The following is a 27,860-nucleotide window of genomic DNA, read 5'->3' on the forward strand; positions in this document are numbered from 1 at the left end:
CGCCCGCCCGCGCGGTGATGACGTCATGCCCCAGAGCTGGCGTCACGTCCCCCCCCACCGGGGGCGGGCCTGGAGGGCGGTGCTTCCGGTTGGCGGAGCCTGGCGGCCCGGGCGGCGGCGGCGGCGGCTGCGGTGGAGACGCGGGGATGGCGGGCGCCGGGAGCGAAGCCCGGTTTGCCGGGCTGTCGCTGATGCAGCTGAACGAGCTGCTGGAGGACGAGGGGCAGCTGACGGACATGGTGCAGAAGATGGAGGAGGTGAGGCGGGCGGCGGCGGCGCCTCGAGGAGGGGCGTGCGGGCCGGGGCCGGGGCCCGAGGTGGCCCGAGGTGGGGCGGCCGCCGAGCCTGGACTTGGGCCGAGGGCTCGAGCCGAGGGGACGGGGCTCGGGGGCTGAGCGCGTTCGAAGCGAGGCTTTGAGGCTCCGGGGCCGGGGACGAAGCCGGGAACGGCTACCTGGGGACCCAGGGGGCTGTGGCTGAGTCTGGTGGGACGAGGAGGGAATTAGGGGGACGAGACTGGCTCGGAGGAGGACAAGGAGTGACCGGAAGGAGGGCGCCGAGGGCTGGGTCTGGACAGAGGATGGGGCTCGAGAAGAGGACTGAGAGGCACAGGCGTACCGAGGCGGTCGTGGGGTCTGCGAGCAGCTGCTCAGGGGCCGAGGGGGCTAGCTGGATAGGAGTCTTAGGATCGCCCTTTCCAGGACGGGCTTGTGGGGCCGGTAGATCTGAGCTGGACTTAGGATTGGGCCGGGTCTCGGGTTGGGAGGCACGAGGCCGCGGATTCGAGGGGTCTGTGTATCTGAACGTTCCAGGGAGACTTGGAGGGGCCCCGTGGAGCCATTTGGATGTGGCTCTGGTAGAGCCATCCTAGGGGGTTTTTCTCCTTGGTTTTGTGGGTGGGAGCAGGAATCCTTTTCTCCATAAAGTTGCCCCCTTCTGTGAAAGAAGGGAATGTGGGAATCTAGTGTGGTGGCTTTGCCCCACAATGTCCTACCCTGTTGGGGCCAGAGGAAGTTCCTGGAGCTGGTTTTTTTTTTGGGGGGGGGGAGATAAAAGGGGTTAGGGACATGACAGGCCCCCCCCCCCTCCCCCCAGTCAAGGTCCTGCCCAGCCTCTGGAAGGCATATGGCCACCCTGTTTCTGGTTATCTTACTGCATCTCTTGTGGCATGATTTGCTCTCCTGGGTAACCGACTTCACGCTTGGATTTGCGCTGTTTACGTCTCTCCTTTTCCCAGGCTTTTTTGGACTCTTTCCCTGAATGTCCCATCCTACAGGGCTGCGTCTCCTCCAGGCAGGTGGACCCAAGCTGATCCCAGCTCTCCCTAGCCCATTTACCACTCCTACTTCTTTGTCTCCAAGTCTGAGCCTTCCCACGCCTACAGGGCTGAGCCTCTCACCCTGAAGCCAGAGTGGGGGCTTTTGGCTTTCTTTCCGAAGAGGGATTGTTCAGCACTGAGCCAGCTTCCTTAAAAGGGGGCTTGTATGGAGGTTGCACATTCAAAATCACTGGAAAACCCTCAACAGATTATTGTCCTGAGCTACAGAGAGGCCACTGTAGTAAGATGGTATCAGTCTCTCCATTAATACACCCCTTGTATTCACGAGCTTTGTAACTTGGCACATAGAACGTTGCTCCGAGATGCAGTTTCCCTCATTTATGGTCTCCGTGTGGCACTTGCCATTTTAGAGAATAATAAGTGACAAAATCTATCTTTCTTGACTGAAGGAGTTTCACATCTCTAAAGAAATAAAATCTTTGCTTCGTTTCTCTGCCTTTCAGTTGGCAGGGAGACCTTTTGTTGTATGTCAGCAGGCATCTTTCTAGTTTAATAATAAAATGACAGGTATATTTTTCTAGTGTGTAATACTAGGTTATTTTGCTTTGTGACTATTCTGTTTCACTAAGAACAGAATACTGTATTTATATTGGTGTAGTTAGATTGATTGTATTCTACCTTAATAGAGATAAGCCGCCTTTTAGTGGAGTGGAAAGAGTCGAGTAATTCTCCCGATTCCAAGGCTGTTAGGGAGAGCATCACTTGTTTCCTCTGCCCAAGATACGGAAGATTATTACATAAAGGGAAATGCAGTTAACCTAGCAAAACTTTTTTGATTGCCTTTTTTGGTAAAGGTGACCTTCCTGGGGATCCCTGGGTGGCTCAGTGGTTTAGCGCCTGCCTTTGGCCCAGGGCGCGATCCTGGAGTCCCAAGATCAAGTCCCATGTCGGACTCCCGGCATGGAGCCTGCTTCTCCCTCTGCCTGTGTCTCTGCCTCTCCTCTCTCTCTCTCTGTCTATCATGAATAAATAAATAAAATATTAAAAAAAAAAGATGACCTTCCTACCAGAATATCCTATATAAAGACTGAGGACTGACCCACTGCATTTGATTTGACCACGTAATTCAAGTTAACTTAGTCAACAGCAGTTTGTTCTTCAGGGTGTAGCACTTTTAAAACAAGGAAATGATCAAGAAAACCAAAATACTTTAGCCAAGCAGCTCACCTAGCTACAGTCACTTAGCAAATCCTGTTCCCCTTTTCACATGTGGCATGGTTCTGTAGGAACAAGAATAACATGAATAACTAAAATTTTGGCCATGGTACTTTGAGCTCTTAACATTATGCATTGGTTTATTTCGGGGTGGTTATGAGACACAGGAAAAAAATGCTCTGTGAACTTTCCTCTCTTGAAAAAAGGGAACTTAGAGACTTTGGAATCATCTACTCCAGGTTGGACTTGGCTATTTCCCATGCCAGTTAATCCACTTCTCTGAGCATCTGTTGGAGAAGGCTAATATAATATTTCATGGATTATGTGAGATAGTGCATGTTAGCACTGCATGTAGTTAGTGCTCAATAAAGAGTAAATGCAGTTATTTTTTTAAGATTTTATTTATTCATGAGATACACAGATAAAGGGGGGGAGGGGCAGAGACACAGGCCGAGGGAGAAGCAGGCTCCACATAGGGAGCCCAATGTGGGACTCGATCCCAGGACCCCAGGACCATGCCCTGGGCCAAAGGCAGGCGCCAAACCGCTGAGCCACCCAGGGATCCCCAGTAATTGCAGTTATTAATAATCATCTGGTTCGTTCTTTTTTAGAAGGGTTATTGACAGCCACTAATAGCACATCGTCCCAACAAGTTAATGGGGTCTTATTTCAAGAATGTTAGGTAAATTTTTATTTGCCGTTAGCTTAAGAAACATTTTACTTTTCTATGGTCAAAATGATTATGTATCTCGGAAGGTCTAAGATGATACCATAAATGAAACAGGCCTTTTCGGGCATTGAATCTCTTAAACTGAACCAAAGGCTTTTTTTTTTTTTTTCTTCCCCTTTAATTGGCAGAAGGAAGTGTTTTAAATTGTAGAGTAAGACTTCTTTAAGCCTGAGGGGATATTTTGTGGCGACTGGAAAGCGTGGCTAGGTTTTGAAGGATTCACTGTTAGGTTTGAATATAGCTGTGCACTATACTTCACTTACATTGTTTTAATTGCGGTGTGTGAGCCTTAGCGCAGCTCAAGACATTAAAATCGTGTAGCGGCTATAGATGGTCCCATTTTCAGTGCCTATGTATTTATTTTTTCCTGTTCCTCCTGTCCATAATGCAGTTCCCTAAATGTACCATCCCCAGTGATCTTTGCTCTTTCCTTTCCTGTGGGCTGATGTTTGATATACACACATTTTATTTTTATTTAAAGTTATTTTTACATGGCAATGGAATGTGCCCTTCTCTCTGTCCACATTAACCCCATTGGATTTATGGGACACTCCCTTAAAAGGAACTGTCGCTTAGGGGATAAGGCAGCTAAACCCCACCTCTTGGGTCATGTCTCCCAATGTGCTTTCTGAGGGGATGTGGTTTGGTTAGTGTTAACTAATAATTCCACCTAACTGAGGATTCAGATTCAGGGTCCGTGTTTCTTTGGCAAATGAAATCGCCCACATGCAAAAACGCTGAGGGTCTGAAAAAACAGATTGTTTTGTGCAGAGTCTGGTCTGGAAGAAGCTGTTTCCCTAAGGCGTGTTCTGGTGTGATTTGTGTGGGGCTGCAAAGCTACTGCATGAATCATAATGGCTCATTCAAATGTACTGACCTTGCTTTAAACCCAGGGACTGTTTCCTCAACACGGCGCTGAGCGCTGGTGGGACTGGTTTTTGGAAGTTAAGATTTAAACTCTTGGAGTGTCTGCTACTGGAGTTTGTTTCTGTTCACGTTGTGCAGTCATTGTGTATACAAAGGCTTCAACTTTTATGTTTGAATCTTCTCTTCTATGGACTTATTATAATAACTCGAGTAAAAAATTACTGTGACAGAATATTTTCTGAAATTAATTTTTTTAAAGGAGGCGTTAAGGTTTGTGGAGGGGCGCCTGCGTGGCTCAGTTGGTTAATCATCTGCCTTCTGCTCAGATCAATGATCCCGGGGTCCTGGGATCTAGCCAGAGTCAGGCTCCCTGCTCCGAGGGAAGTCTGCTTCCCCTCTGAACCGCCCTCCCCCCAGCCTTGTGTGTGCGCGCACGCTCCCTCTCAAATAAAATCTTAAAAAAAAAGAAAAAGATTTTGTGGAAAGGGGTGCCTGGCTGGTCAGTCAGTTGGTAGAGCATGCAACTCTTGATCTCCGGGTCGTGAGTTCAAACCACATGTTGGGTGTAAAGCTTAAAAAAAACAAAGATTTTGTGGAAAGAGCATAGCTGAGAGTTGTGTGACCTTATTTCAGCTAAACTCTCTGTGTTTTGGTTCCTCCACTGTAAAGTGAGGGTAGTTTTTATGCAGGTTTTATGAAGCCCAATGTAATAGCAGGTGAAGGCAGTACTTGGCACAGAGGGGGCTTCCCCCTTTCTTGCGAGATTTTCAGAATTGTTTGGCTGGCTCTGGTGAAATCTGGTCACTTATGTAATTGCTCTCTACTTTTGCATAGATTAGAAGTGCAGTGGGTGTGGTATAGCATAGAACTGACTTTTGATACTGCCATGCGACCTTTGGCAAGTATTGTCTTTCCAAGTGGAGCTTCCTCATTGAAAATGAAGGGGATGACAGCAGTAACCTACTTCATTGGGTTGGTTGGGTAGATTAAATGAGGTAAGTGTATAAGATGCTTAGTATAGCACCTAGTGCAGTGAGCACTCAGGGAATTGTTATTAGCTGTTACTGCAAAAATGAAAAGGCTTCATATCCTTGCTGCCATTTCAAGAAGATTCCACTTTGGTTCAATAGCTGTGGAGCACTCACTGCATGTGAGGCATTTTAAGGATGGAAACCTGATGGGATGCCAGGATGGCTTAGTGGTTGAGCGTCTGCCTTTGGCTCAGGGCATGATCCTGGAGTCCCGGGATCGAGTCCCACATTGGGCTCCCTGCTTGGAGCCTGCTTCTCCCTCTGCCTATGTCTCTGCTTCTCTCTCTGTGTGTCTGTCATGAATAAATAAATAAAATCTTTAAAAAAAAAAAAAGGATGGAAACATGAATAGGGAGGGCATAATCCCCATGTTATAATTTGAAGAAGAAGCCAAATATGCAGGCACTTAACAGTGCAAGGGAGAATAAGAGGTAGGGAGCTTTAGTTTGGGAAGATGAACGTTGAGGATGGAGGATGGTGGCTACCCAACAGTGGGGATATACTTAAAAGTGGTCTTTGAAAGTGGTTAAAATGATATATTTTATGGTATATTTTACCACAGTTTTTTAAAAAGAGAGACTAAGAAGAAGGGCCACAAGTGAATTGTAAATGACCTTGAAGGTCAAATGAAGAGGGGCACTCTGTCTAGAGTAGTTAGATTCCTAGTGCAAGAGATGGACTTGACAGGTGGGTAAGGTTTAAGAAAATGATCAAATATGATAATACTCCTGAGAGGGTATGGGATAATGTATAAGGAACATCTGTGCACCTGCCGCCCAGCTTAGGAAGTAAACACAGTCAATCCAGTGAAAAGCCCTCTTTGTGCTCCATCCTGAGACTGACACCCCACTCCACCCCCAGCCACTGTCTTGAATCAGATATTTATTTCTCTAAGTAGGGTTTTGGGAGAGAAACATGGGGAATCAGGAAGAAGTGACAGCAAGAGCACAGGCCCAGAGCAGGAAAGCAAGCACAGGACAGACTTTGGTGAGTTACCATCTATCTACTTTAATCAGATCAGATCTGCCTGGGAGTAGGGAAATGATGGGGACAGAGGCCAGTGAGGGCGGAGTACCAGTGTGTGAGTGGAAGGCAGTTCATTTGGTTGCAGTGAGTTTCCATGACTGTTTGGAGCAGAAGGAGCAATATGATCAGAAGTACACTTTAGGAAGGTTAACGTGGCAGCAGAGTATGGGCTGCATGGGTGCAGGAAGGTTCAGGAAAGGCCAAGGTGGAAGTGGAAGTTTAGGTAAGAAGAAACCAGTGTTGGAGGAAACCAGTGTTGAGGGGATTCCAACCTCACCAGCTTTGCCTGCCATGTGCTCCCTACCTCCTCAGTCACAGACACACAGTCCCTTAGCTTCTTTGTACATGTCTTGTGTGGCACTTGGCACACATTTTGTAAGTCACATTTATTTCCCTGTATCCCTGGCTAGTCTGGGGGCTCCATTTTGTCATGTTCATCTTTGTGTCCCTGGCATGTGGGTGTTGCTGAGTGAGTGGAGCCAACTGGATGCAAGTGGAAATGAGTGAGAGTGGCAGGAGGGGAGAGTGGGCTCCCTGAGACCCTGCCAGCCTGAGAGTGAGGGGACAGGGAGGATAGTTACATGGCACCTCCGGCAGCAGTTGGAAATACGGTTCTGAAGCTCAGAGGAACAGTCAGCTGAGATACAGATTTGGGGGTCAGCTTCCTTCAGGAAGAATATAAAAGTTTGAAAGGCTACCAGAAGTAATTAGTGGGCTGGGAGAAACAGCGAGAAACGAGCCTGGTGTTTTACAGACCAGCTGACATCCTGTCATCGTGCTTGTACTGCCTCAGACCAGTCGAAAGAGGAACCTAGAAGTAGACTGAACTGTTTGAGCCTCATCTGTCAAGCGGAATTGATGTGCTCTTGAGCTAAGCCAATTTTGTTGTTTGTAGATGACCCTGACTCATGATGGTTCAATTTCACAACTGTTTGACTTGACAATGATGTGAAAGTGATATACCTTCGGTAGGAAGCATAGTTGGAATTTCTTTTTTTCGTACTTGGAATTTTTTTTAAATTTTTATTTATTTATGATAGTCACACACAGAGAGAGAGAAGCAGAGATACAGGCAGAGGGAGAAGCAGGCTCCATGCAGGGAGCCCGACGTGGGATTCGATCCCGGGTCTCCAGGATCGCGCCCTGGGCCAAAGGCAGGCGCCAAACCACTGCGCCACCCAGGGATCCCCGTACTTGGAATTTTTAATTTGTTTTGTCCCGGGCTCGTGATCTGTGGTCCCATCCTCTCCCATGATGCTGGGCAGCGGCCACAGTGCCCCGTCAGCCATGTGATCACCAGGGTCACAGATTGTACCTGCACCCACACGGCCGTTCTGTTTGTCACTGGCCGTGCATCCTCAGTAAATTACATGAGATAGGCAACACTTCATTATAAAATAGGCTTTGTGTTGGGGCAGCTCTTGTTCTCAGGGTCGTGAGTTCAAGCCCCATGTTGGGCATAGAGCATATTTACAATTAAATAAAATCTGTGGTAGATGATTTTGCCTAACTGGAGGCTCGTGTCTGTGCTCTGAGCCTAAGGTGGGCCAGGCTAAGCTGTGGTGTTCACTAGATTAGGTGTATTAAATGCATTTTTGACTTAACGGTATTTTTTATGATGGATTTATCGGGATGAAATCCCATTGTAAGTTAAGGAAGATCTATGTTTGGCTTTTATCGCACTATTTGTAGCAGAATGTTGCTGTGGCGAATATGCCAAGTATGCATTGCAGGGTTTTCTACAGTGACCTGTGTGTCAGCCACTGTTCACGGACGTAATCACTGACTCTCAGTACATGCTGAGGCAAGAGATGGTTTATTTCCTCCCTCTGTTCTGTGAGTTTTTCAGATTCTATCATTATTAGGGAAAACTGTCCTACCTAGTGGGAAAAAGGCAAAGGAAAGTTCTTTGTAAAATTTTTCATAGAGAAGAATGAAAGTAGAGGTAGATGTAGCTTTGTTGTCATAGGTTATGTTGCAGTATGTCAAGAGAAAACTTTTAAGCATTTCTCTTGGAATTATGAGGAATATTATTCATTATTCTGCCAAAGAATTAATGTGAAAAGCAGTTATTTGCATAGCTTGTTACATTACAACAGTGTCATAGTTGATGTTTCTTTAGAGTCAGATCTTTCATTATCACCAAAGGTGGTGCCACCATGAGTGGCACCTCAAGGTTCTATTCCTATCCATTGCCCAGTGCCTAGGTTGGCAGAAGGACAGAGTAAGTGCTAATTAATGCTTGCCATCAGACAGCAGCTTTCCTTAGTGTGAACACAGCTGAGGCCGAGCAAGTTTATTCATTACTCAACCTTTATGAAGCACCCTGGAGATGAGAAGCCACTAAGCCACTTCATTTTCCTCTTTTAGGATTGAGCAGGTGTACAAAAGTCAGTTTTCACAAACATCGGATGTATGAAACAGTAGTGATGGGGACACTAGGGGGGAGGGGAACGGGGAGGGGGACACCCAGCAAGCTTTTACAGGGGTGGGGGAGATCTGCAGAGAATGTTTCCTGAAGGAGATGACTCATGAGCTGTGATTCAAAGGAAAAGTTGACCAGGTAATGAGGGAGAAGGGCTTCTAGGCATGGGGGTGGATAGCAGGAACAGACACAGAGGAAGAGCCTAAAGGGGTGTTCACAACAGTAATATTCCAGCCTTGCTGGAGGTACTGGGACAGGGCTAGGCAGAGGAAGAGGCCAGAGAAGCAGGAGAGGCCAGATGGCTTGATCCTCTAGGGCAGAGGGAGCCACAGGAGTACTGCGGTCACATTTGGGACTTAAATGAATGGTTCAGATAACCCAGGGGGGTGGGAGGGTTGATTTGAGGGGATAAGACCAGAAAGCACGGAGATGAGCTAGAAGGCTGAAAGATGGTTGATAACAAAGGCCTTTGGAGGCAGCCAAAGTCACTGACTTACACGCCAGGTCCTTGGAGTCTTGTTTTGTACCTAATTCAAATAGGAACATGGTTGGTCATATGGTTTGTCTGTCAGTGGCAGATGTTTGAAGGGTATCGGGAAAAACTAACAGAGCCTGTAACACCATCCGGAAATAAATGAAAAGAGGAGGCAAAAGTTATAAAAAGCCTCAGAAAAAATGTAAGGTCAGTTCTTAAGCATAGTGGTTAAAGATGGGATTTGGGTCGCTAGGAAACCCTGGGCACGTTACCCTTCCTGTCAGTTCCCTCTTCTTTACAATGAGAGCATTGGGCAGCCCGGGTGGCCCAGCGGTTTAGCGCCGCCTTCAGCCCAGGGTGTGATCCTGGAGACCCGGAATCCCGCGTCCCACGTCGGTCTCCCTGCATGGAGCCTGCTTCTCCCTTGGCCTGTGTCTCTGCCTCTCTCTCCCTCTCTGTCTCATGAATAAAATAAATACAATCTTAAAAAAAAAAAAAATGAGCGCATTATAAGAGCAGCCTTACTAGTCGAGTTGTTATAGGAACGTGATGATGTTTGTAAGGTGATGAGCATGTTGCCGTGCCAGTATGAAGTGCCCAGTAGATAGAAGCCGTGGCAGTTTTAATAAGGTGCTGGGGCTGTTTGGTTCAGGGTAGTATTTCCTTTAGCTGTGCTTGGGGTCCTAATTCTGTGGATGTCAGTGGTGGTTATATTAAAAGGAGTTCCATGGTAAAGAAATTCGGGAAATCAGTGCTAAAAAGGTTTTTGTTTTGCTTTGCTTTGTTTGGTTCTTAACTGTTAGAGTGTGTGATGCAGCTTCAGAGGGACAGACATTGCAGCATTTCCCAAACTTACTTGATCATGGAGCTCTTGGGACTGCTTCCCTGGAGCATGCTTTGGCAACTGCTTATTTAGGGGATAAATGTGCCATCTGCTTCCACTCCCCGTGGGTACTTCTGTTTCACACATGGTACCGTAGTTACTTGATGTTCAATGGTGCCAGCTCTGTGTCCTCAATGGCTGGCCTGCTTTCACATACTCTGTTAAAGAACACAGGGAGTATGTGGTATTTTATTTGTTTTGAGTAGTATTTCAAATTTCTGATTCTAACTGATCAAATCTTTTTTTTTTTTTTTTTTAATTTATTTATGATAGTCACAGAGAGAAAGAGAGGCAGAGACATAGGCAGAGGGCTAAGCAGGCTCCATGCACCGGGAGCCTGATGTGGGATTCGATCCTGGGTCTCCAGGATCGCGCCCTGGGCCAAAGGCAGGCGCCAAACCGCTGCGCCACCCAGGGATCCTGATCAAATCTTTAAAAATATTTGTTTTTATTATAGAAATAAAAAAATTAAAAAATACAGAACATTTTGAAGAAGAAACACATAGTCACATGTAGTACCACCACCCAGACAGAAATACTGTTGTGGATTTTTTTCCTGTTTTTTCCCCCCACTCAGGATCATTTTGTATAGTTTTTTGCTGTGTGTATGTGTGTGCTCATGCACTCATGTGTTTTAACTTAAACCCTGGGCATTTTCTCTCTCTGTTTTTTTTTCTTTTTTCTCTGTTAAGTACCCAGTGTGGGGCTTAAGATTTTTAAAAATGTATTTATTCATGAGACAGAGAGAGAGAGTCAGAGACACGGGGGGGGGGGGGGGGGGGGGGGGGGACGGGGACTGGGTGGAGAGAGAGAGAGTCAGTCAGAGACACAGGCAGAGGGAGAAGCAGGCTCCAGGCAGTCAGGCAGTGAGCCTGACATAGGATAGGATCACGCTCTGGGCTGAAGGCTGCGCCAAACCACTGAGCCACTGGGGCTGCCCTGCTTGTTTGTTTTTTTAAGATTTTTATTAAAAAAACAACACAAAAAAGGATTTTTATTTATTTATTTGAGAGAGAGAGAGTGATCCCAGGACCCTGGGATCATGACCTGAGCTGAAGTCAAGATGCTTAACCTACCGATCCACCAAGGTGCCCCTATGACAGTGTTTTTAATAGCTGCCTGATCCTTTATCATGTGAATATATCCTAATTTATGTGGCCATTTCCTTATTATTGGATATTTAGATGCTTTTTTTCGCTATCTTATATTGCTATTAATATCTTTGACCATAAATCTGTTAAAATATCAATTTTTAAAAAATGATTGAGTCTTAAGTATCTAGGTAGGTGTTTTTAGGTAGAACATCAAATTCCCTACATCATGTAAAATTGCAGGTATTTTTTGTTATGAAATTTAAGTATAATAATTTTGAGGTAACTGATTCTTCTTTGACTAATCTCTTTATCTTGTACTAAAAAAATCCCACTATTAGAATAGCATTTTCTCATACTGAATAAAAGATGATAATTTTAGTCATGTGAGAGTAAGTTTTATCCACTAAACTTAATTCTTGAGTCAGGTGTTTGGAAAGTTTGTGTCATGATATATTTTAAACGTAAAAGCAAAATAGTCAAAAGCTGTAATCTTAATACAGGTAACCCAAGATTCATCTGGTTAGGCATTTTCTTATTTGCACCTGTGTAAAGACTAGCCCAGAAGATTCTCATATATGCATTTCTTGTAAATTGAGGTTAAAAGAAAATAGAGAAGAGGAAAAAAACCCTTCAGGTCTTACTAAACAAATTATTACTTTGGTGGTTTGTCCTGGCTAGAAACTGCTAATAAGAAAAGCAGAATTTAGAGATTCTGTCTTCCATAGGCTCTTTCTTTTGGGGAAGGAAGGAGTATTCTGGATTTAAATTTATGGTAGAAGTTATTAATTGACCTCCTTCCACTTAACTAGAGTGTTTTTTTTTTTTTTTTTTTTCTGGAGTGTTACAGTAATTGGTGTTTCCCACCATCATATATAGTGATTGATTGATGCCCCCCATGATCATGATCAGGTATCTGGATGTTTCTGCTCCCACTCTGCAGTTGGATACTTATTGAGAGTTGAGGACCTGTTTGTTCTGGTTTTCTTACACTAATTAACTTACTTCATTAAGTACTGTAGCAACTGATGAGCCATGAATGAAAAGACAAGGTGAGAAAACTGAGCTGAGTGCTTTGGAAAGAGTTAATAAATAGAGGGCTGTGCACTAGAAACAAACTTGCTAGCAAATTAGGTGTGGACCAGGCTGCAAGAAAATGGAAGAATTTCAGGATTCTGCACTCATCTTGCTTGTCCAGTCTTTAAGCCCTCCACATCCACGGATGTGGTCTGAATGATGAAGAACTTCTGGAACTCAAGCTAATGGACCCTTTCTCTAGGAAAAGACCTTTGCCTTACATGAAGAAATGGACAAATGTATATTTTTAAAATTTTGTGTGTTTATTGGTTTATGGCTTTAACCAAACTGCTCATCTAACCAGCAGCTAATTGGTTCTGATAACATGGAGTGAAGGCCTCTCAATGGCTTCCCTGGCTCACCTGCCAAGATTGATTCGGTAGGACCAAGGGTGACAAGCCCCTTGCCCTTAGGAGACTAGGGGCAAAGGCAGTTAATATTTTCATCAGTTTGGATGTTCTTGTCCTGCCTTCTGTTCTTCCCTCCCTCTGCCCAGAATACTCAGGAATTAAAAGGTTGTGATACTAGGAAAGGAACATTTTGTAGCATGTGACAAGTTATCAGAACTGGTCACACCTATTATTATATTTCTTTATTATTGACATCATTATCTACATAAGTCCAGGAAGTAGGGAGATCATCCCCCACCCCTGTGAATGTTAGGAAGTAAATCTTTGAGGGAAACAAAAGCACCCTGGTATGTTGAACCTGCCAGAACTAGAAAGCTATCTTTTTTTTTTTTTTCTAGAAAGCTATCTAATTGTGTTTCCCTGAGACCATTTAATTCTTCTCTGGGAATAGTCCATTTATTTTCAAACCTAGCTTTTTGCATTTCTATGGTTAGTTGCACGGAGTAACATTAATTTTAAGATGGAAGTCAGTTTCGTTTGGAAGGGATCTTTCTAGTCTACGTCCCATTGCCTATTAGTTTTTCTTCCTTTCCTTTTCCTTTTCCTTTTCCTTCTTCTTAAAGATTTTATTCATTTATTCATGAAAGACACTCAGAGGCAGAGGGAGAAGCAGGCTCCTCGCAGGGAGCCCAATGCCGGACTGGATCCCCAGACCCCAGAGTCATGCCCTGAGCTGAAGGCAGACACTCAACCACTGAGCCACCCAGGTGTCCCTGCCTGTTAGTTTCTGAAGATAGTAAGTTTAATCTCAACAAGGATTTTGACATCTTCAATCAAAAATAACAGTCTTTATTAATCTGATATCCTGTCTCTGTTGAGTGGATTGTTTTGGTGGAATGTTAGATAAGCAGCTGGTAAATTTTCTCTCCTGAGTAGGCTGTAGCCTTGGAGATGGTTTCACACAACCCACGAGGTGGTTGTATTTTAGGACAGTTTCATAATGTTCTACAGTTCTTTCACTGTAGTTTTGAGTTTTCAGATCTTTAATTTTGTTAACATGTTAACCAGTCCAACTCTGCAACCGTTAAGTTTTTTTTTTTTTTTAAGATTTTATTTATTCATGAGAGACACACACACACAGAGGGAGAAGCAGGCTCCAAGCAGGGAGCCCAATGTGGGATTTGATCCCGGGACTCCAGAATCACACCCTGGGCCGAAGGCAGGCGCTTAACCGCTGAGCCACCCAGGGATCCCCTGCAACCGTTATTTCATTTTTGTATTGAATGAAGCCACGTTTGCAGCACACCTCAGGGATATTGTGGACTTGGATTACAGGCTCCACTGAAAGCCCGAGTTTACTTGGAAAACTGGAGAGAGAGGAGTTTGTCACTGGCAAGGTCTTCACTGAATGGAAGATGAATTTGGGCTTTTTAATAACCTAACTTTTAACAGTAAAGCCTACACTCAAATTGCATATGACCTTGGTGATATTTACCCTGAGATTAATCTGTGAGCTAGATCAAGTGTAGTACAATAAAAGGAGAGATTAACCTGACTGAATGTATGCCAACCTTTTGGTCACCTGATCCATAAGCTTGCTGTATTTAGAGTCTTAATGCAACCTAATGTTTTCTAGTGGTAGGAAAGTACAAAAGCTAAGATTTATTTTATTCCTCATCTTTGTATTATGGATAGTTCTCAATTTAATTTTATTTGGAGAGGAAAAATATAAAAATTAAAACGAATTTTCTACCAAAAGGAGCGAGTATTTCTTTCTTTCTTTCTTTTTTTTTTTTTAAAGATTTTATTTATTTATTCATAGAGACAGAGAGAGAGAGAGAGAGGCAGAGAGAGAAGCAGGTTCCATGCAGAGAGCCCAATGCGGGACTCGATCCAGGGTCTCCAGGATCATGCCTTGGGCTGCAGGCGGCGCTAAACCTCTGCACCACCGGGGCTGCCCAGGAGCCAGTATTTCTTCAAGAAGGGCTGGTCCAGATCGGGGCAGCAAATGTACTACATGTACATGTGGGTCTGGGACACCTTGCTCTCCTAGAGAACAGGGAAGCTGTCCAGCCCTGGGGATGGAGGGTGCTTGAAGTGTCTCCAACTGGCCGTGGGTAGTTTGAGCATCAGGAAGATGACTAACTGCAATTAATTGAAAACCAAAAAAAAAAAAAAAAAAAAAAAACCAAATCCATTACTTAATAATGATGCCACCCCCGCCAAAGCTTATTATTCATTATCAGAGGTTACTTGATCTTAACTCAGTCTTCTAAAAGTTGGTCTGAGGTGCCAGCACTGGGTGGGTAGTGTTGTAGGAACAGTTATCCTCTTTTTCCTATGTAAAGGATTTCAGATGGTCAACCATGATAGGCAGAAGCTCATTACAGGAGGAATTGAAGCCAACACATGCAGAAGTTGAAATTAGAGAGGTATTGTTAATTTTAATAAGTGTGACCATGGCATTATAGTTGTAAAGCTCTTCCCCATTAAAGATACATACTAAAGTTGAAGGCGAAATGATTGGATGCCTGAAATTTGCTTTAAAATACTTGAGGAGGGACTCCTGGGTGGCAGGAGTTGAACCTTTGGCTCAGGTCATGATCCCAAAGTCCCAAGATCGAGTCCTGCATCGGGTTCCCCACATAGAGCCTGCTTCTCCCACTGCCTGTGTCTGTGCTCCTCCCTCTGTGTCTCTCATGAATAAATAAAAAAATGTTAAAAAAAATACTTGAAAAAACTTGGGGAGTATCTCAATGAAGCAGAATGGGCAAATGTCACTAATTGTCAAACCCTGGACAAGGTCCATAAACTCGTTATACTTCTCTCCCTACTTTTCTCTTTGTGTTTGAAAATATCCTCAATAGGGATCCCTGGGTGGCGCAGTGGTTTGGCGCCTGCCTTTGGCCCAGGACGCGATCCTGGAGTCCCGGGATCAAGTCCCGCATCAGGCTCCCGGTATGGAGCCTGCTTCTCCCTCTGCCTGTGTCTCTGCCTCTCTCTCTCTCTCTCTCTCTGTGTGACTATCATAAATTAAAAAAAAAAAAAAAAATATATATATATATATATCCTCAATAAAAATGTAAGTAAAAGATATAAATGGAAATTTAGATGAGTCCTGGAACCTGAAAATAGAGAAATGAGAGTAGATCGGTTCTACGCAGTGGATGGCAGATGCTGTGGCATCATGCAGGGCATAATCCACATGGCAGATGTATGGTTTGGAAATGCACTTTGGAGACGGAATATCCTGACACTTAACCTCACGGCTCTGCAGTTACTTACTGGCATTTGAGACTCTGCTGATCTCTTAAACCTCCCTGAGATTGTATTTCTTTCTGGGTAAAATGGGGCGAAATCTGTCTCCCCTTCACCGAGAGGATTAGGTGCATGAAGAGAAAGTGACACAATGCCAGGCATGCAGTAAGTGCTCAATAAATTTTAGCAAATACTGTTGAAACATGTAGGGTGCTGACAGAAGTGAAGTTTTCACATCACCAGTAACTTAAGTCTTTAAGTTCATATCTATTTGGATTTTTGTTGTTGTTGATCTTTTTCTCTCTTGAGCCATTTATTTGAAGAGCAAATGCAGTCTGTGTTCAGGACTGCAATGTGAAGGGCCTGAGGCCCCCTGGAGTTGGGCAGCATGATGCTCACAGGGCCTGCCTACATTCAGGGTTGTGAGGACACTCTTTTGGTTATTGTCTCCCCAGAATTTAGCAACAAAAGTGCTAACAACACAACAAATGAACAAATGACACAACAAATGAACCAACCAACCAAACACTGTGTTGGAGCATCTGGTGGCTGTTAGGAACTATACTCGAGGTACTGAAGTTTGTGAGTGTTTTTTTTTTTTTTTTTAAGATTTTATTTATTTATTCATGAGAAACAGAGAGAGAGAGAGAGAGAGAGAGAGAGGCAGAGACACAGGCCAAGGGAGAAGCAGGCTCCATGCTGGGAGCCTGACGTGGGACTCGATCCCAGGTCTCCAGGATCAGGCCCCAGGCTGAAGGCGGTACTAAAGCGCTGAGCCACCTGGGCTGCCCTTGTGAGTGTTTTTTAAAACAGATGTGTAGATTGTAGTGGCTTCAAGGCTGTCAGATCGTACCATTCTGACCTGCCTTCCCAGTGGAGAAGGCTGAATGTCAGCCGCGGGGGAAGGTGTATGTGAAGCCCCCCCTCATGTATAATGTGTCTCCGTGTGTGTTCTGTGTCATCTGTCTCTCTGCGGTGACAGAGTCTTGCTTCAGAGCAATCACTGTCGTAATCTTCTCTTCTCACATTCACTTCCAGACCACTGTACACTGTAGAAGCGTCTGGTTTGGAAAATCTCCACTACAAGCTCAAACCTCTGACCCTGCACTGGCTGGCAGAGTACAGGCAGTCTCCCATCCCTGTGCCTCTCGTTTGTGACCATTGCATGTGTCAACCAGAGGGGAGTTTATTTTTTTAATTTTTAAAAATTTTATCTATTTATTCATGAGAGACCCAGAGCAGAGAGAGAGAGAGAGGCAGAGACATAGACAGAGGGAGAAATAGGCTCCTTGCAAGGAGCCCAATGTGGGACTCGATCCCCGGACTGGGATCACGCCCTGGGCCGGAGGCAGACGCTTATCAGCTGAGCCACCCAGGCATCCCCAGAGGGGAGTTTATATCTACCATACTTCCTGGCCCAAATTAAGAACTCCTGGCATGCATTTGAGGTAGCATGTGCGTGCTATGAGAACTTCGTGTATTAATGTAAGCATCGTAAGACATAAGGGGTCTTCACATTTCTGCCTGGACAAGCATGTAAAAAATACTTTGTTTTCTTCTCCGTGTGTGTTTGTGGTCAATGGTCCTTTATATTTTTTATTAAAACATAGTTGACCAGTAGCGTCATATTAGTTTCAGGTGGACTGCGTAGTGATTTGACAATTGTGTAGATGATTTAGTGGCTACCATGATAAGTGTAGTCCATCTGTCACCTTCCCACGTTGTTACAATATTATTGACATATATGACATATATGTTCGCTATGCTGTACTCTTCATCTCCATCACTTACTTTATAACTGGAAGTTTGTACCTCCTAATCCCCTTCACCCGTGTCACCCTTTTTTGAAACGGCTTGTTTTTCTAGAGCCTCTGCTCTTCTGGTTCTAATACTAACAGGTTGTATTAAATTAAAAAATAATACTCTTTCTGTAAACTTATACATGCTTGTAGTGGATCAAGCACTACAAGTGTACAAGAAGAAAGAAGATATATTATTCAGAGGTAAGCAGAAAGAACTGTAGAAATGGGGTCCCGCTCTATGTGCTACAGTCCTGCGTCTCATTTTTTTTTTTTTTTTTATGAGCAGAAAAAGAAACTGGAGTGCATATTTAAAAATGTTTCCTTACCACAGCAAGGCTATTTCCTAAAAGGATTTCTTTCTTTTTTTTCTTTCTAAAGATTTATTTATTTATTTATTCCTGAGAGACACACAGAGAGAGGCAGAGAGACATAGGCAGGGTGAGAAGCAGGCTCCCTGCAGGGAGCCCAGTGCAGGACTTGATCCTAGGACCCTGGGATCACGACCTCAGGCAAAGGCAGATGCTTAGCTACTGAACCACCCAGGTGTCCCTTGAAAGGATTTCTCTGTGGCTGAGCAAAAGGATCATGAGAACCATCAAGAAGTTGGCAACAGGGTTTTCAATTTCATGTATCTGTTGGCCCTTGACTGGCTTCTAAACCATGGTGGCCCCTGCAGGCATTTTCAGAGTCATGGCATGGATTCAGTCATAGACACCAAGGCGGGAGTTGGTCTTAAGGGAGGTGGAGCCGGGCATGTGTCACCCAGAGTGGCTTCCACTTGGACCTTGCCCAGTGCGCCATCCCCACGCAGAGGGCCCCAAGGCCTGTTCTGGCCAGCTCTCCTTTGCTTTGCAAATCATAGAACAAGACTGACTCTTTCCTCCCCATTTCTAATTGGAGCAATGGAAAGGAATATTATGGAGGAAAGAGTCTTTTTCTGCACTTAATGCAGCATCCCAGGTAAGTTCTGAGGCTCATGGGAGTGTTGGGATTGCTTTATCAGAAGCCTGAGGAGCTGCTCCCCACCTCTGTACACTGTCCTGGCTGTGGTTCCCCAGAGAGTGCTGTGGGTGTGCTCTGGGTGACCACTTAGAACTTTCCAATATTCACTTACGGAAAAACATCTGAATACCCAAAGGATATAAAAAATTGCAGACTGCTTTTGATGGCCGTCTGTTGTAGTTGTATTTGGCTCTTTTGCTGGCTGGCGGCTTAAGCCAGCCTTTATGCATCCTGTGCAAACAGACCACCCTTCTAGCCTGTGATGCTTTGTGCTGCTCTCTTCTAGGAGTTTCTGTGACCTGATTTAGACCCTACAAGAATAAGATTTCTTTTGTAGATGTGTTTTACACTGAGACTGGAGTGGTGGTGCCTGGGCCCCCTCCTGGAGAATCTGGCTGACCCAGGGTTGGTCCGAGTAGTGGGTACAAACCAGCACCCCTTCTCCTTCAGGTGATCTGAAGATCTGGCCGCAGTGGAGCCGCACAGCTGAAGGACAGGCCGTCCTCTAGCAGCACACTGCAATTATGCACTTCAGGATGCCAGCACCTTTCGGGGGGTCCCTATGGAGATCTTGCTTTTGGAATTAGTCTTAGATCCAATGTGAGACCCGCTTCCCCCACTCTGCAACCAGGAGTCTTGGTCTCAAAGGACTTTTTTCAAGGGAGCCTGTCTACGTAAGAGATTTGGGGCATTTATTGCTTGACGTACACAGCTATCCCCCTCCTCCTACACACATTATGTGATCCATCTTATTTGCTGGACCTGGCCTCAAGTGACTGGCTTTTGGCGGGTGGGGAAGGATCTCTGGTTCAGTCAGCAGATCCTTACCAAGTGGCTGACAGGCGCTAGGTACTTGGCACATCAAGATCCTGCCTGTGTTTGTATTCCGGTTGGGGGGGACCATGAGCAGGGAAGACACAGATGCTGGGGCTCCACCACAGGAAGGAACCTGTGCTCCAAGGCAGTGGAGGGAAGGACTAGGAGTGCTTTCAGACATTCCCCGGTGGGCAGGTGGGGACCAGGTCACCTGATGCCCCAGCGATCACGATATGCTAAGGTCTGTTCCATTTATGACGACTGAGCTTATGTGCCCATAGGAGTGCTCCTCTTCCTCTTAGTGCTCTGGGCCTAACTCAGGGCCTGGCAAATAATAGTTGCCCAGTAAATGTTTATTGAACAAAGACTTAAGCTTGAACCAGAAGGCTGGGGTGCAGGGAAGTGGGGCCTTGAGCACCTTCCCCTTCTCAGCCTGCAGATGAGACTGGTGGGGGGTGGAGGGTATAAAGAAACTCATCAGCAGTTTGTTGACTTATAATTAAACTTTAAATGTTGAAGTTGTAGATTCGCAGTGGCTGTAAGAAATAACAGAGATCCTGTGTGTCCCTCACCCACTCCCCGCCCCATGGGAACCCCTTGGGAACCCTCCCAGCCAGGACAGTGACCCAGGTCAGAATAGGGGAGAGTGGGGCACCCCGTCCCGATGTCCCTTCCCCAACCGCTCACCTGTCTCCGTTTCCGGGGCTCTGTCATTTCAGTAGTGTTGTATACCCTGAATCCTCGAGTGTGACCCTTTGGCCTGGCTTTTTTCACTCTGCATAATTCCCTGGAGTCTCACTCAAGTTGCCATGGGTGTCAGACTTTGTTCTTTTTTTAAGACTGAGAGGTGTTCCCTGGCGTGGATGCGGTGCACTTGGTTCAGCTGTCCGCCACTGAGCTGCGTGGCTTCAGGTTTTTGGCTGTTACAAATAAAGCCACATTGAACGTTCATGGACAGGGTTTTGCATTTCCCCAGGGTGAATGCCCAGTCTTGTGCCCAAGATTGCGAATCCGAGAAACCACCAAGGAGCCGACACCGATGCAAGCGCATGAGGGTTTATTTGCAAGCTCGAGCTTGGGTCCAAGTGTACCCGACACAACGGAGCAGGGACTTGGATCCCGAAGTGGGTTACTGCTGGGTTTTTATGGGCTGGTCTAGGGGATTTTCAGAAGGGGTGGAGGAATTTCTCAAGTTCTGTTTACATTTTTATATGGGGCTTTCAAGGGCATTGAGCTCTGTTCTTATTCTAACAGGGGACTTTCTACCATGGGTGTGGGCTCTGTTGTCTTTCTGATATGGGATTACCTGCCGAGGACATTGAGGACTTTCTGCAGTTTTTCCCATAAAGTTCAGCTCTTATTCACAGGGGCCTAAGATGGCTGTACTTGCACTAACGCTAAACTTGAGGAGGAATGGCCTTGATTTTTCTCGGCCTCTACACCCAGGAGGACATTTCTGGATCGCGTGGTAGTTGCATGTTTATTTTTATATTTTTTAAAGATTTTATTTATTTCTTCATGATAGACCCAGAGAAGCAGAGACACAGGGAGAGGGAGAAGCAGGCTCCCTGCATGGTGCCTGATGTGGGACTCAATCCGGATCCTGGGATCACACCCTGAGCCAAAGGCAGATGCTCAACCACTGAGCCACCCAGGCGTCCCTGCATGTTTAGTTTTAAAAGAAATTGCTGAGCTGTGTTCCCAAGTGGCCAAAGGTTTATGTTTGTTTGTTAAGCCATTTGAAAGAACAAACAATGGAAGGAAAGACTCTTGTGCAGGAGCTCAGGATACAATGCACAGGGCGGGGGAGCTGCTGTGGTGGGGGAAAAGAGGGGTGAGGGAGGCCCTTCTGGAACTCTGCACTGCCAGGAACCCTGCTTGAATGAGGGCCCTAGATTCTCCCTGCCGGCTAAAAGCAGCAAGAGAGAGTATTTCTGCTGCACTAATTTTGTAGTGTTGAGCTAGAGGCTCATTTTTCTATCTTAATTTAAATCCTTAATTTAAATTCCATTTTAAGGAGAGTTGAATCTTTGGGGTCCTGGGCTGAGCTCCTAGATGCCAAAGACACAGACCATGTGTCTGCTGTAGGGAGCCCCCAGCCTGGGGGCCAGGGCTGCTGCTTTGTTCTCTGACTTCACGAAGGCGTGCATGTGAGTCGTGCACGTATGCAGTGGGTGCACAGGTACATGGGTGCAGTGGGTGTGTGCATGGAGTGCATGCAAGCTGTGCTGGGAGCTGGGCTGGCGTCCTGGGTGGGTGTGGCCAGAGCAGAGGCAGTGCAGTGGGAAATCTGCACCCAGACTCTCAAGAGGAAGGAAGTCATGGCAAAAATAGCCTAGGTGGGGTGGCAGCAAATATCAAGGGAAAGACTAACAGGACAGGACTGTGCGCTGTGGAAACTTCAGGTCCAGACAGTGAGGTTGCTGTGGGCAGGCCGTGATAGTGGGGGACTGTCACTAGCCAGTAGGGATGGTGTCTCATGTATTTGGGTTTTGGGATTTTCTTTAAACATAGCTTTGCTGAGTTTCATTAGGAATTCCTTACCTTGTCTTCAGACCTTCCATTTCCCCCCTCACCCTTGTGGTCTGGGCCCCAGGGCTTCTCTCCCAAACAACCCCTGGGGGGCAGATAAGCCTCTGGGCCCCAGTTTGGGTCTGGAGCTTGGAGGAGTCCCGCCTTCCCCCTCAGCCACAGAGGAGCAGGGGGTGGGCGTGAGAGAGCGAGCAAGGTCACTGTAAACGGAATTCATTCCCAGGGGGTGTCAGGCTTTTGTGTTTGATCTCTAAGCCTTATGATTGAGCCAGAATTGACACCCTGCCAACTGGTCCTCTGCTGTTAAAAGTGATTCTTTAACTTCCTGTGGAGCAGCAGAAACTGGTTTTGAACAAATCTAGCCCTAAATCTTTACAGCTGTTGATTCCTGCCAGCATAATGGCAGCAGTAAGGGATACCAGCCACAGCGCAGCTATCGAAGCAGAGACTTGACAGGTCACAAGACAAAGCCTGTCTGCAGATTGTTGGAGAGGAAGTGGCTTTGCTTTTTAAGAACAGGGAGCTGTGTCCAACCTAGAAACCCAGAGGGGCTGGAGTCTGGCTGAGAGTGGCCCGCAGGTGGTCCCAGCTTGGGACCAGCCCAAACAGAAGCAGATGTGGCCAGCAGATGTGGCAATGGGGCGGCTCCCAGGGCAGGGCACAGGGACCTGGGGGTGGGGGGGGGGATGGTCTGCAATCTAACACTTGTTGGTTCTCATCATCCTTGCTCCTTGCAGACGCAGAACGTTCAGCTTAACAAGGAAATGACGCTCGCCAGCAACCGGAGCCTGGCAGAAGGAAACCTTCTGTACCAGCCCCAATTGGATGCCCTGAAAGCACGTTTGACCCAAAAATACCAGGAACTCCAGGTTCTCTTTGAAGCCTATCAGATAAAGAAGACCAAGTTAGGTAACTTTTTCTGGGTGATCCTTCAATAACAGAGTTGAGGGAAGGCACATTTTCAAGCTGTTAGGCTATCAGGAAAGATGCATTGTGATGGAAAAATTGCAGATTGAGACACGGAGTAATGCCACAAAGAAAAATTTTATATACGGGATCATTTTAGCTATTTAGCAAAGAAACTTGGCCACTTTTTAAACAAAATTTCCTCTTCTCTAAACAGCCTAGGAAAAGGTAATTTTCTGAATCATGATATTTAAATCTTCTCCTATGTAGTTAAGGCCTTGGGGTTAGTCCTGAGAAATATTCCTCACGGGGACATTTCATCTTAACATCACACTTAGTCATTATGAAGAGCTGGAGGAAATGAGCATGGAGTCCTGAGTGCTCTGGGTGGCTTTCAAGGGAGCTGTGGTGAAGAAAAGGTTAAAAGCTCTGTCCTTCAGTGAGGCTGGGGAGACTCCCCTGTTGGGGAGGTCTGATACCCGGTGGGGGTGGGGGGTCTCCCTCTCTGCCTCTGCATATCACTGCAGTAAGAGCTCTCGGCCAGGCAGTCCAGCCAGAGTTCTTCCCTTGGAGGGAGGGTGGAAATTGTAATGTAAATTGGTAAAAATCACCTTGGGAAAAGTTGTTGAGCAAAACCTACCTGAACAACACTTGTGCTCACTCTGTGATTCAGCTGGTCCACTCCGGGCGTGCTTGCGTCTGCCCACGGACAGGCCCCAGAATGTTCACAGTAGCTTTGTTTGTAACAGCTGGATTTGGAAACCATCGAAATGTCTGTGTACATAAAGTTGGGTTAGTAAGTTCTGGTCTCTATACAATGGACATTGAAAAGAAACGAGGGCATCTCAGAGACACGGTATGGAGTGAAAGGAGCCAGCAAAGAGCACACCCTCTGTGATGTGCTCATGTGACGTCCTGAACCAGGCAGGACTGGGTATCGGGGGAGTCTCTGGGAGCCGGCCTAGGGAGCCTCTGCACATGTTCTGTATCCTGATATGGGGAGGGGGTTGGGGTTCATACATTTGTAAAGATTTAGGTCATTGGCTTAAGTTACATCTATTTATGTAAATTATCACTCAAAAATATGAAGGAAATCTACGTGGGCTGGTTTGTGTTGGGTGACAGCCCTCTGTAGAGCCCATGGCAACATGGGGTGTGGGATACATAGTGCCACCCTGAGTTTGTCCTGTGTATGCCTTCCTCTCTTGGATTTTAAGGCCTTGACTTTCAGCTTCCTGGAAAGCCAGCTCTCAGGTGTGACTCTCCCATTACCTTTCCAGTTAAAGTGCTCTTTCTTTGAAAGGAGGGTAACTAGGAGTCTGGGGGAGCGTGTCGCTCTGAGGGGCTGGAGCTCTCGGTGGTTTCTGAGTGTGTGCCCAGATGCCCCCTTCTCTCATCATGCCTATGGCTTCTTTCTGAGTGTGTGCCCAGATGCCCCCTTCTCTCATCATGCCTATGGCTTCTTCCAGATAAGCAGTCTAGCAGCGCTTCCTTGGAGACCCTGCTGGCACTTCTTCAGGCAGAAGGGGCCAAGATTGAGGAAGACACTGAGGTAAAGACAGCAACATGGGCGCAGTGCCCCAGAGCACAGTTACCAGGGTAGGGGCCACTTTGGGCAGCCAGGTGGCTCTGGTGGGTCTGGTCCTCAAGCAAGGGGTGTGCACTGGACTGAGTCTGCACGGCCCCAAGGCAGCCAACTTAATGTCTGCTCTGAAGCTACAGGCAGAGCAGAGCCTGTAAGAGGTGGCCTGCTGAGCACTCAAGGTTTGAGCCTCACAAAGCAGGTAAGGCCATGAATCAAGGTCTGAAGTTGTGCAGACGTAGCAAATTGAGGTGGGTGGCGTGTTGCCACTCTATACCAGTGGTTGAATTCATCCCGGGCTTGGGTAGGGCATGAGCACGGGTGGCTCTCCTGCTGACCCGGTCTCAGGGCCTGTCAGGGTGCAGTCAGTGGAAGGAAGGAAACGGACTCCAGCTGGCTTGGTGAGAGGGTGGCAAGTGGCTACAGTGGTTTCCTCTGGGCCTCAAAGCCCGGCCGCTCAGGGCTACCGAGAGACTCCCTTCCGCTCAGGCAGGCCCCCTTAAGGCCTGCTGCCTTGTCCAGCTTATGGGGTGCAGCGAGTGGTCATGACCATCTCTGTCCCTTTCTCTGCCAGGGGTTGGTGGGGGTGGGGAGCTCCTCCGAGGTCAGCCAGGGTCTACAGTGTTGCACGTGGGGTAAGTGGGGCATGGGTGATAGAAGGAAACTGGGTGTGGCTGCTCTCTGGGTGGTGAAGGGAGCTTCCTTCCCTAAGGGCTGACCTGTCCCTGTAATCAGCTTTGTCCTGCTTCTTTCAGAACATGGCTGAGAAGTTTCTCGATGGAGAGCTTCCTCTGGATTCCTTCATCGATGTCTATCAAAGCCAGCGGAAACTGGCCCACACACGAAGAGTGAAAATCGAGAAGCTCCAGGAGCTGGTGCTGAAGGGGCAGAGACTCCCGCAGGCCTTGGCGCCAGCCCCGCTGCTGCCCAGGGTGCCCGAGCCAGCCCCTGCAGCCCCCCTGCCCTACCCTACCTCAGAGGCCAGTGGGCCCCCCTCCGTGCTACCTCGGCGCATCCCCCCGCCACCGCCCCCGGTGCCTGCAGGACGTTTGGCCACGCCATTTACCACCGCCATGGCCTCAGGACCCACCCTTCCGTACCCAGGATCACAGTGCCCTCCTCTGCCCCCCCGCACGGGCCTGCCCCCCCAGCAAGGATTCTCTGCACAGTTCATGTCTCCATACCCACCCGCTCTTCCCCAGAGACCCCCACCCCGGCTGCCTCCACACCAGCCAGGCTTCATCCTCCAGTGAGCCGCCTCCATCCTCCTGGGAGGCTGTGCTGCACCTGCTGGCCAGGGCTCTGCACGCACAGGCTGCGAGGACCAGGGCGCTGGTGCCTTGGGGCAGCACATCCATTTGATTTTAGAACTGTAGGTCAGTGGTAAGTAGACCTAGAACCCAGGTTTGGCCCCAGGGGCTTGTGTGTGCGAGGCTTCAGCCTGGCATCTCCATGGTCGCACTGGTGTATGTGTTCAGTATGATCCCTAAGTCTTGTAGTGTTGATGGACTCCTAAGTTTGGGGGAAGAGTGTGTCCTCCCCCCCCACCCCCCTCCCCGTCCCACTTAGAAGTGTGGTCCTTCCTTTGCAGCTTTGTTTAACGAGCATGCTCCATCGTTTCCACTTTGTTAGCAAAAGACAGTGCTGTGTGGCCTAGCCCACCGCTATCTCTGGTCAAGGTTGGTCAGGGGACCAGCCTGGAAGGTGCTTCCTGAATCTGTGGGCAGGGGGTGCCCGTCACCCCTCCCCCCACACCTGGATGCTTCAAAGCCCCTGTGGAGTTTGCACTGGGCCCACCGCCAGGTCCAGAGGCTGGGCAAGTTGCAGCCAGGGGGGGCAGAGATGGGTCTGAGCTGGACTTTGCACAGCAGAGGATGTCCCCAGCTCCTTCCCCCACTCTCTCTTGCCTGGACCAGCCCCCGAGCCTTTCTACAAAGAACTACTCCAATATTTTTACTACGTCTGTAATGTTCCTATTTTATATTGGCAAAGAACTTTTTGGACACAGGATCATTCAGGGAAACTTTATAAAAATGCACATAGTATTTGGAGCAGATTGAAGTACAGAAGTGAATGCAATTTCCTTTTTTACAAGCAGTGTGTGGTCACACCTGTGGGGGCCTGTGCTGTGCCTTAGTTTCCCCTGGTGCCAGTGAGGGTGCGGCCCCGGCTCTCCTGCAGGCCCCCAGGCTGGGTGGGTGGAGGGGTAGCTCTCGTGAGCAGCTTTACGTTCCCAGGGCAGGGCTTGTCTGCGTTCATGAAGTTGCCAAGCGGAAGCAGTCTGGTGTCCCCGCCGTCCTCTAGCCAATTCTCTCTTCCCCTGACGGGGCCTTGGGGCAGAAGTGGGACAGCAGGACTCCAGCAGCATCTCAGCTTGGAGGCGGCCAGCAGCAGGATCAGCAGAGGGTGCCAACACCGCTCTTCCTGGCCCTCTGGGGTCTCACCTGCCCAGGTGCCAGAATTCAGGCAGAGCTCCACCAGGGTCCGCCCCAGCAGGCCGGGAGCGAGGCCGCCAACCTTTGTATTCAGCCGCGATGCCGCCTCCCGGGCGTTTGGCTGCAGGGGGGCCAGCTGCTGCCCTGCCCCTCCCTGATCCCTCTGCTGCCCGCCCTCCTGGAGGGTGCTGCCCGGGGCGCAGCCAGACCACGTGGGGAAGGGGCTGCCAGGCTGGCTGCGTGGCTCTGCAGGGCCAGGCCTGAGCCGGGGTTGTAAAGCTGTAGGACCCTTTTTAATAAATAGAGAAACAACAATGGTCCTGTCATTTATTTACCTGGGGGTGGTCGTGGTGTGTTTGGTTCTAGATTCTCAGTGGTCAGAGGTTCCTGAGGGAAGCTGTGTGTCCGTTAAAAAGCCACCCAAGTTGGCTGAAGTGTCTGCCTTCACCTGGCGCTAGTAGCTTAAAAGGCTGTTTACCAGCTTCTCCTGGACATGACTGAAGGGCAGAAGGGCATCCGCTACCTCCCTGTGTGAGGAGGTGGCCACAGGGTGGCCGGTGCCCTCTGGGCTCAGTGTCTCCCTAGCCCAGCCCACGGCCTAAGTCCATGGACTGCACTGCTCCTGGGAATTCAGAAGTCAGTGGGTGACATTTTGTTCTGGAGCGGGGACCCCCCCCCCCCCCCCAGGCAGTAGTCCCAGGGGGAGTTAGGTGCTGCTTCCCTCTGGAAGCTGGGGAAGGACCTGCCAGCCCCCCCTCCCCGGCTGAGGGCAGGGGCCTTGCTCACTGCGCAGTGGGAACAGCCTGTGTACGCTCTAGTGTACGCTCCCTACCTCCCTACGCAGAGGACCCGCAGAGGACGACTGCGGGGCTGGCCCGGGAGGAAGGCAAACGCTTTTCTTAGAATCTGAGATAGTTTCTCTTTCTCCAGCAGCTGCTGAGGAAGTTTCCAGCCAAATTTGTAGCCTGCGGTGGGGACATGCGCTAGACTGGGCTGCGCTAGCCTTGTCTGGTCCTCGCCTCTGGGAGGGTCGGGGAGGCACTGGGGGGGCGGGGGTGGAGATAGACCGAGGGGCTTC

General features: G+C 47.8%; 1 protein-coding gene across 1 annotated transcript; it reads left to right on the forward strand.

Annotated features, from left to right (window-relative positions):
- The first annotated feature begins 80 nt into the window (after positions 1-80).
- On the forward strand, positions 81-27,097 carry VPS37B (VPS37B subunit of ESCRT-I). Its single transcript, XM_026017096.2, has 4 exons — positions 81-257; positions 22,597-22,768; positions 24,235-24,317; positions 25,103-27,097. Exons 1-4 carry the CDS (start codon positions 147-149, stop codon positions 25,598-25,600), a joined length of 864 nt encoding a protein of 287 aa, XP_025872881.1. The 5' UTR covers positions 81-146; the 3' UTR covers positions 25,601-27,097.
- Positions 27,098-27,860: the final 763 nt, after the last annotated feature.

This window comes from Vulpes vulpes, chromosome 10 (genome assembly GCF_048418805.1).
Source record: "Vulpes vulpes isolate BD-2025 chromosome 10, VulVul3, whole genome shotgun sequence".
Lineage (NCBI taxonomy): Eukaryota > Metazoa > Chordata > Mammalia > Carnivora > Canidae > Vulpes > Vulpes vulpes.

What these genes read in the sequence shown, in the direction of transcription:
- VPS37B (XM_026017096.2), top strand. Translation starts at nt 147, where the DNA reads ATGGCGGGCGCCGGGAGCGAAGCCCGGTTTGCCGGGCTGTCGCTGATG. An exon ending in TGGTGCAGAAGATGGAGGAG is followed by an intron (nt 258 to 22,596) that starts GTGAGGCGGGCG and finishes TGCTCCTTGCAG; the next exon opens with ACGCAGAACGTTCAGCTTAA. An exon ending in AGATTGAGGAAGACACTGAG is followed by an intron (nt 24,318 to 25,102) that starts GTAAAGACAGCA and finishes TGCTTCTTTCAG; the next exon opens with AACATGGCTGAGAAGTTTCT.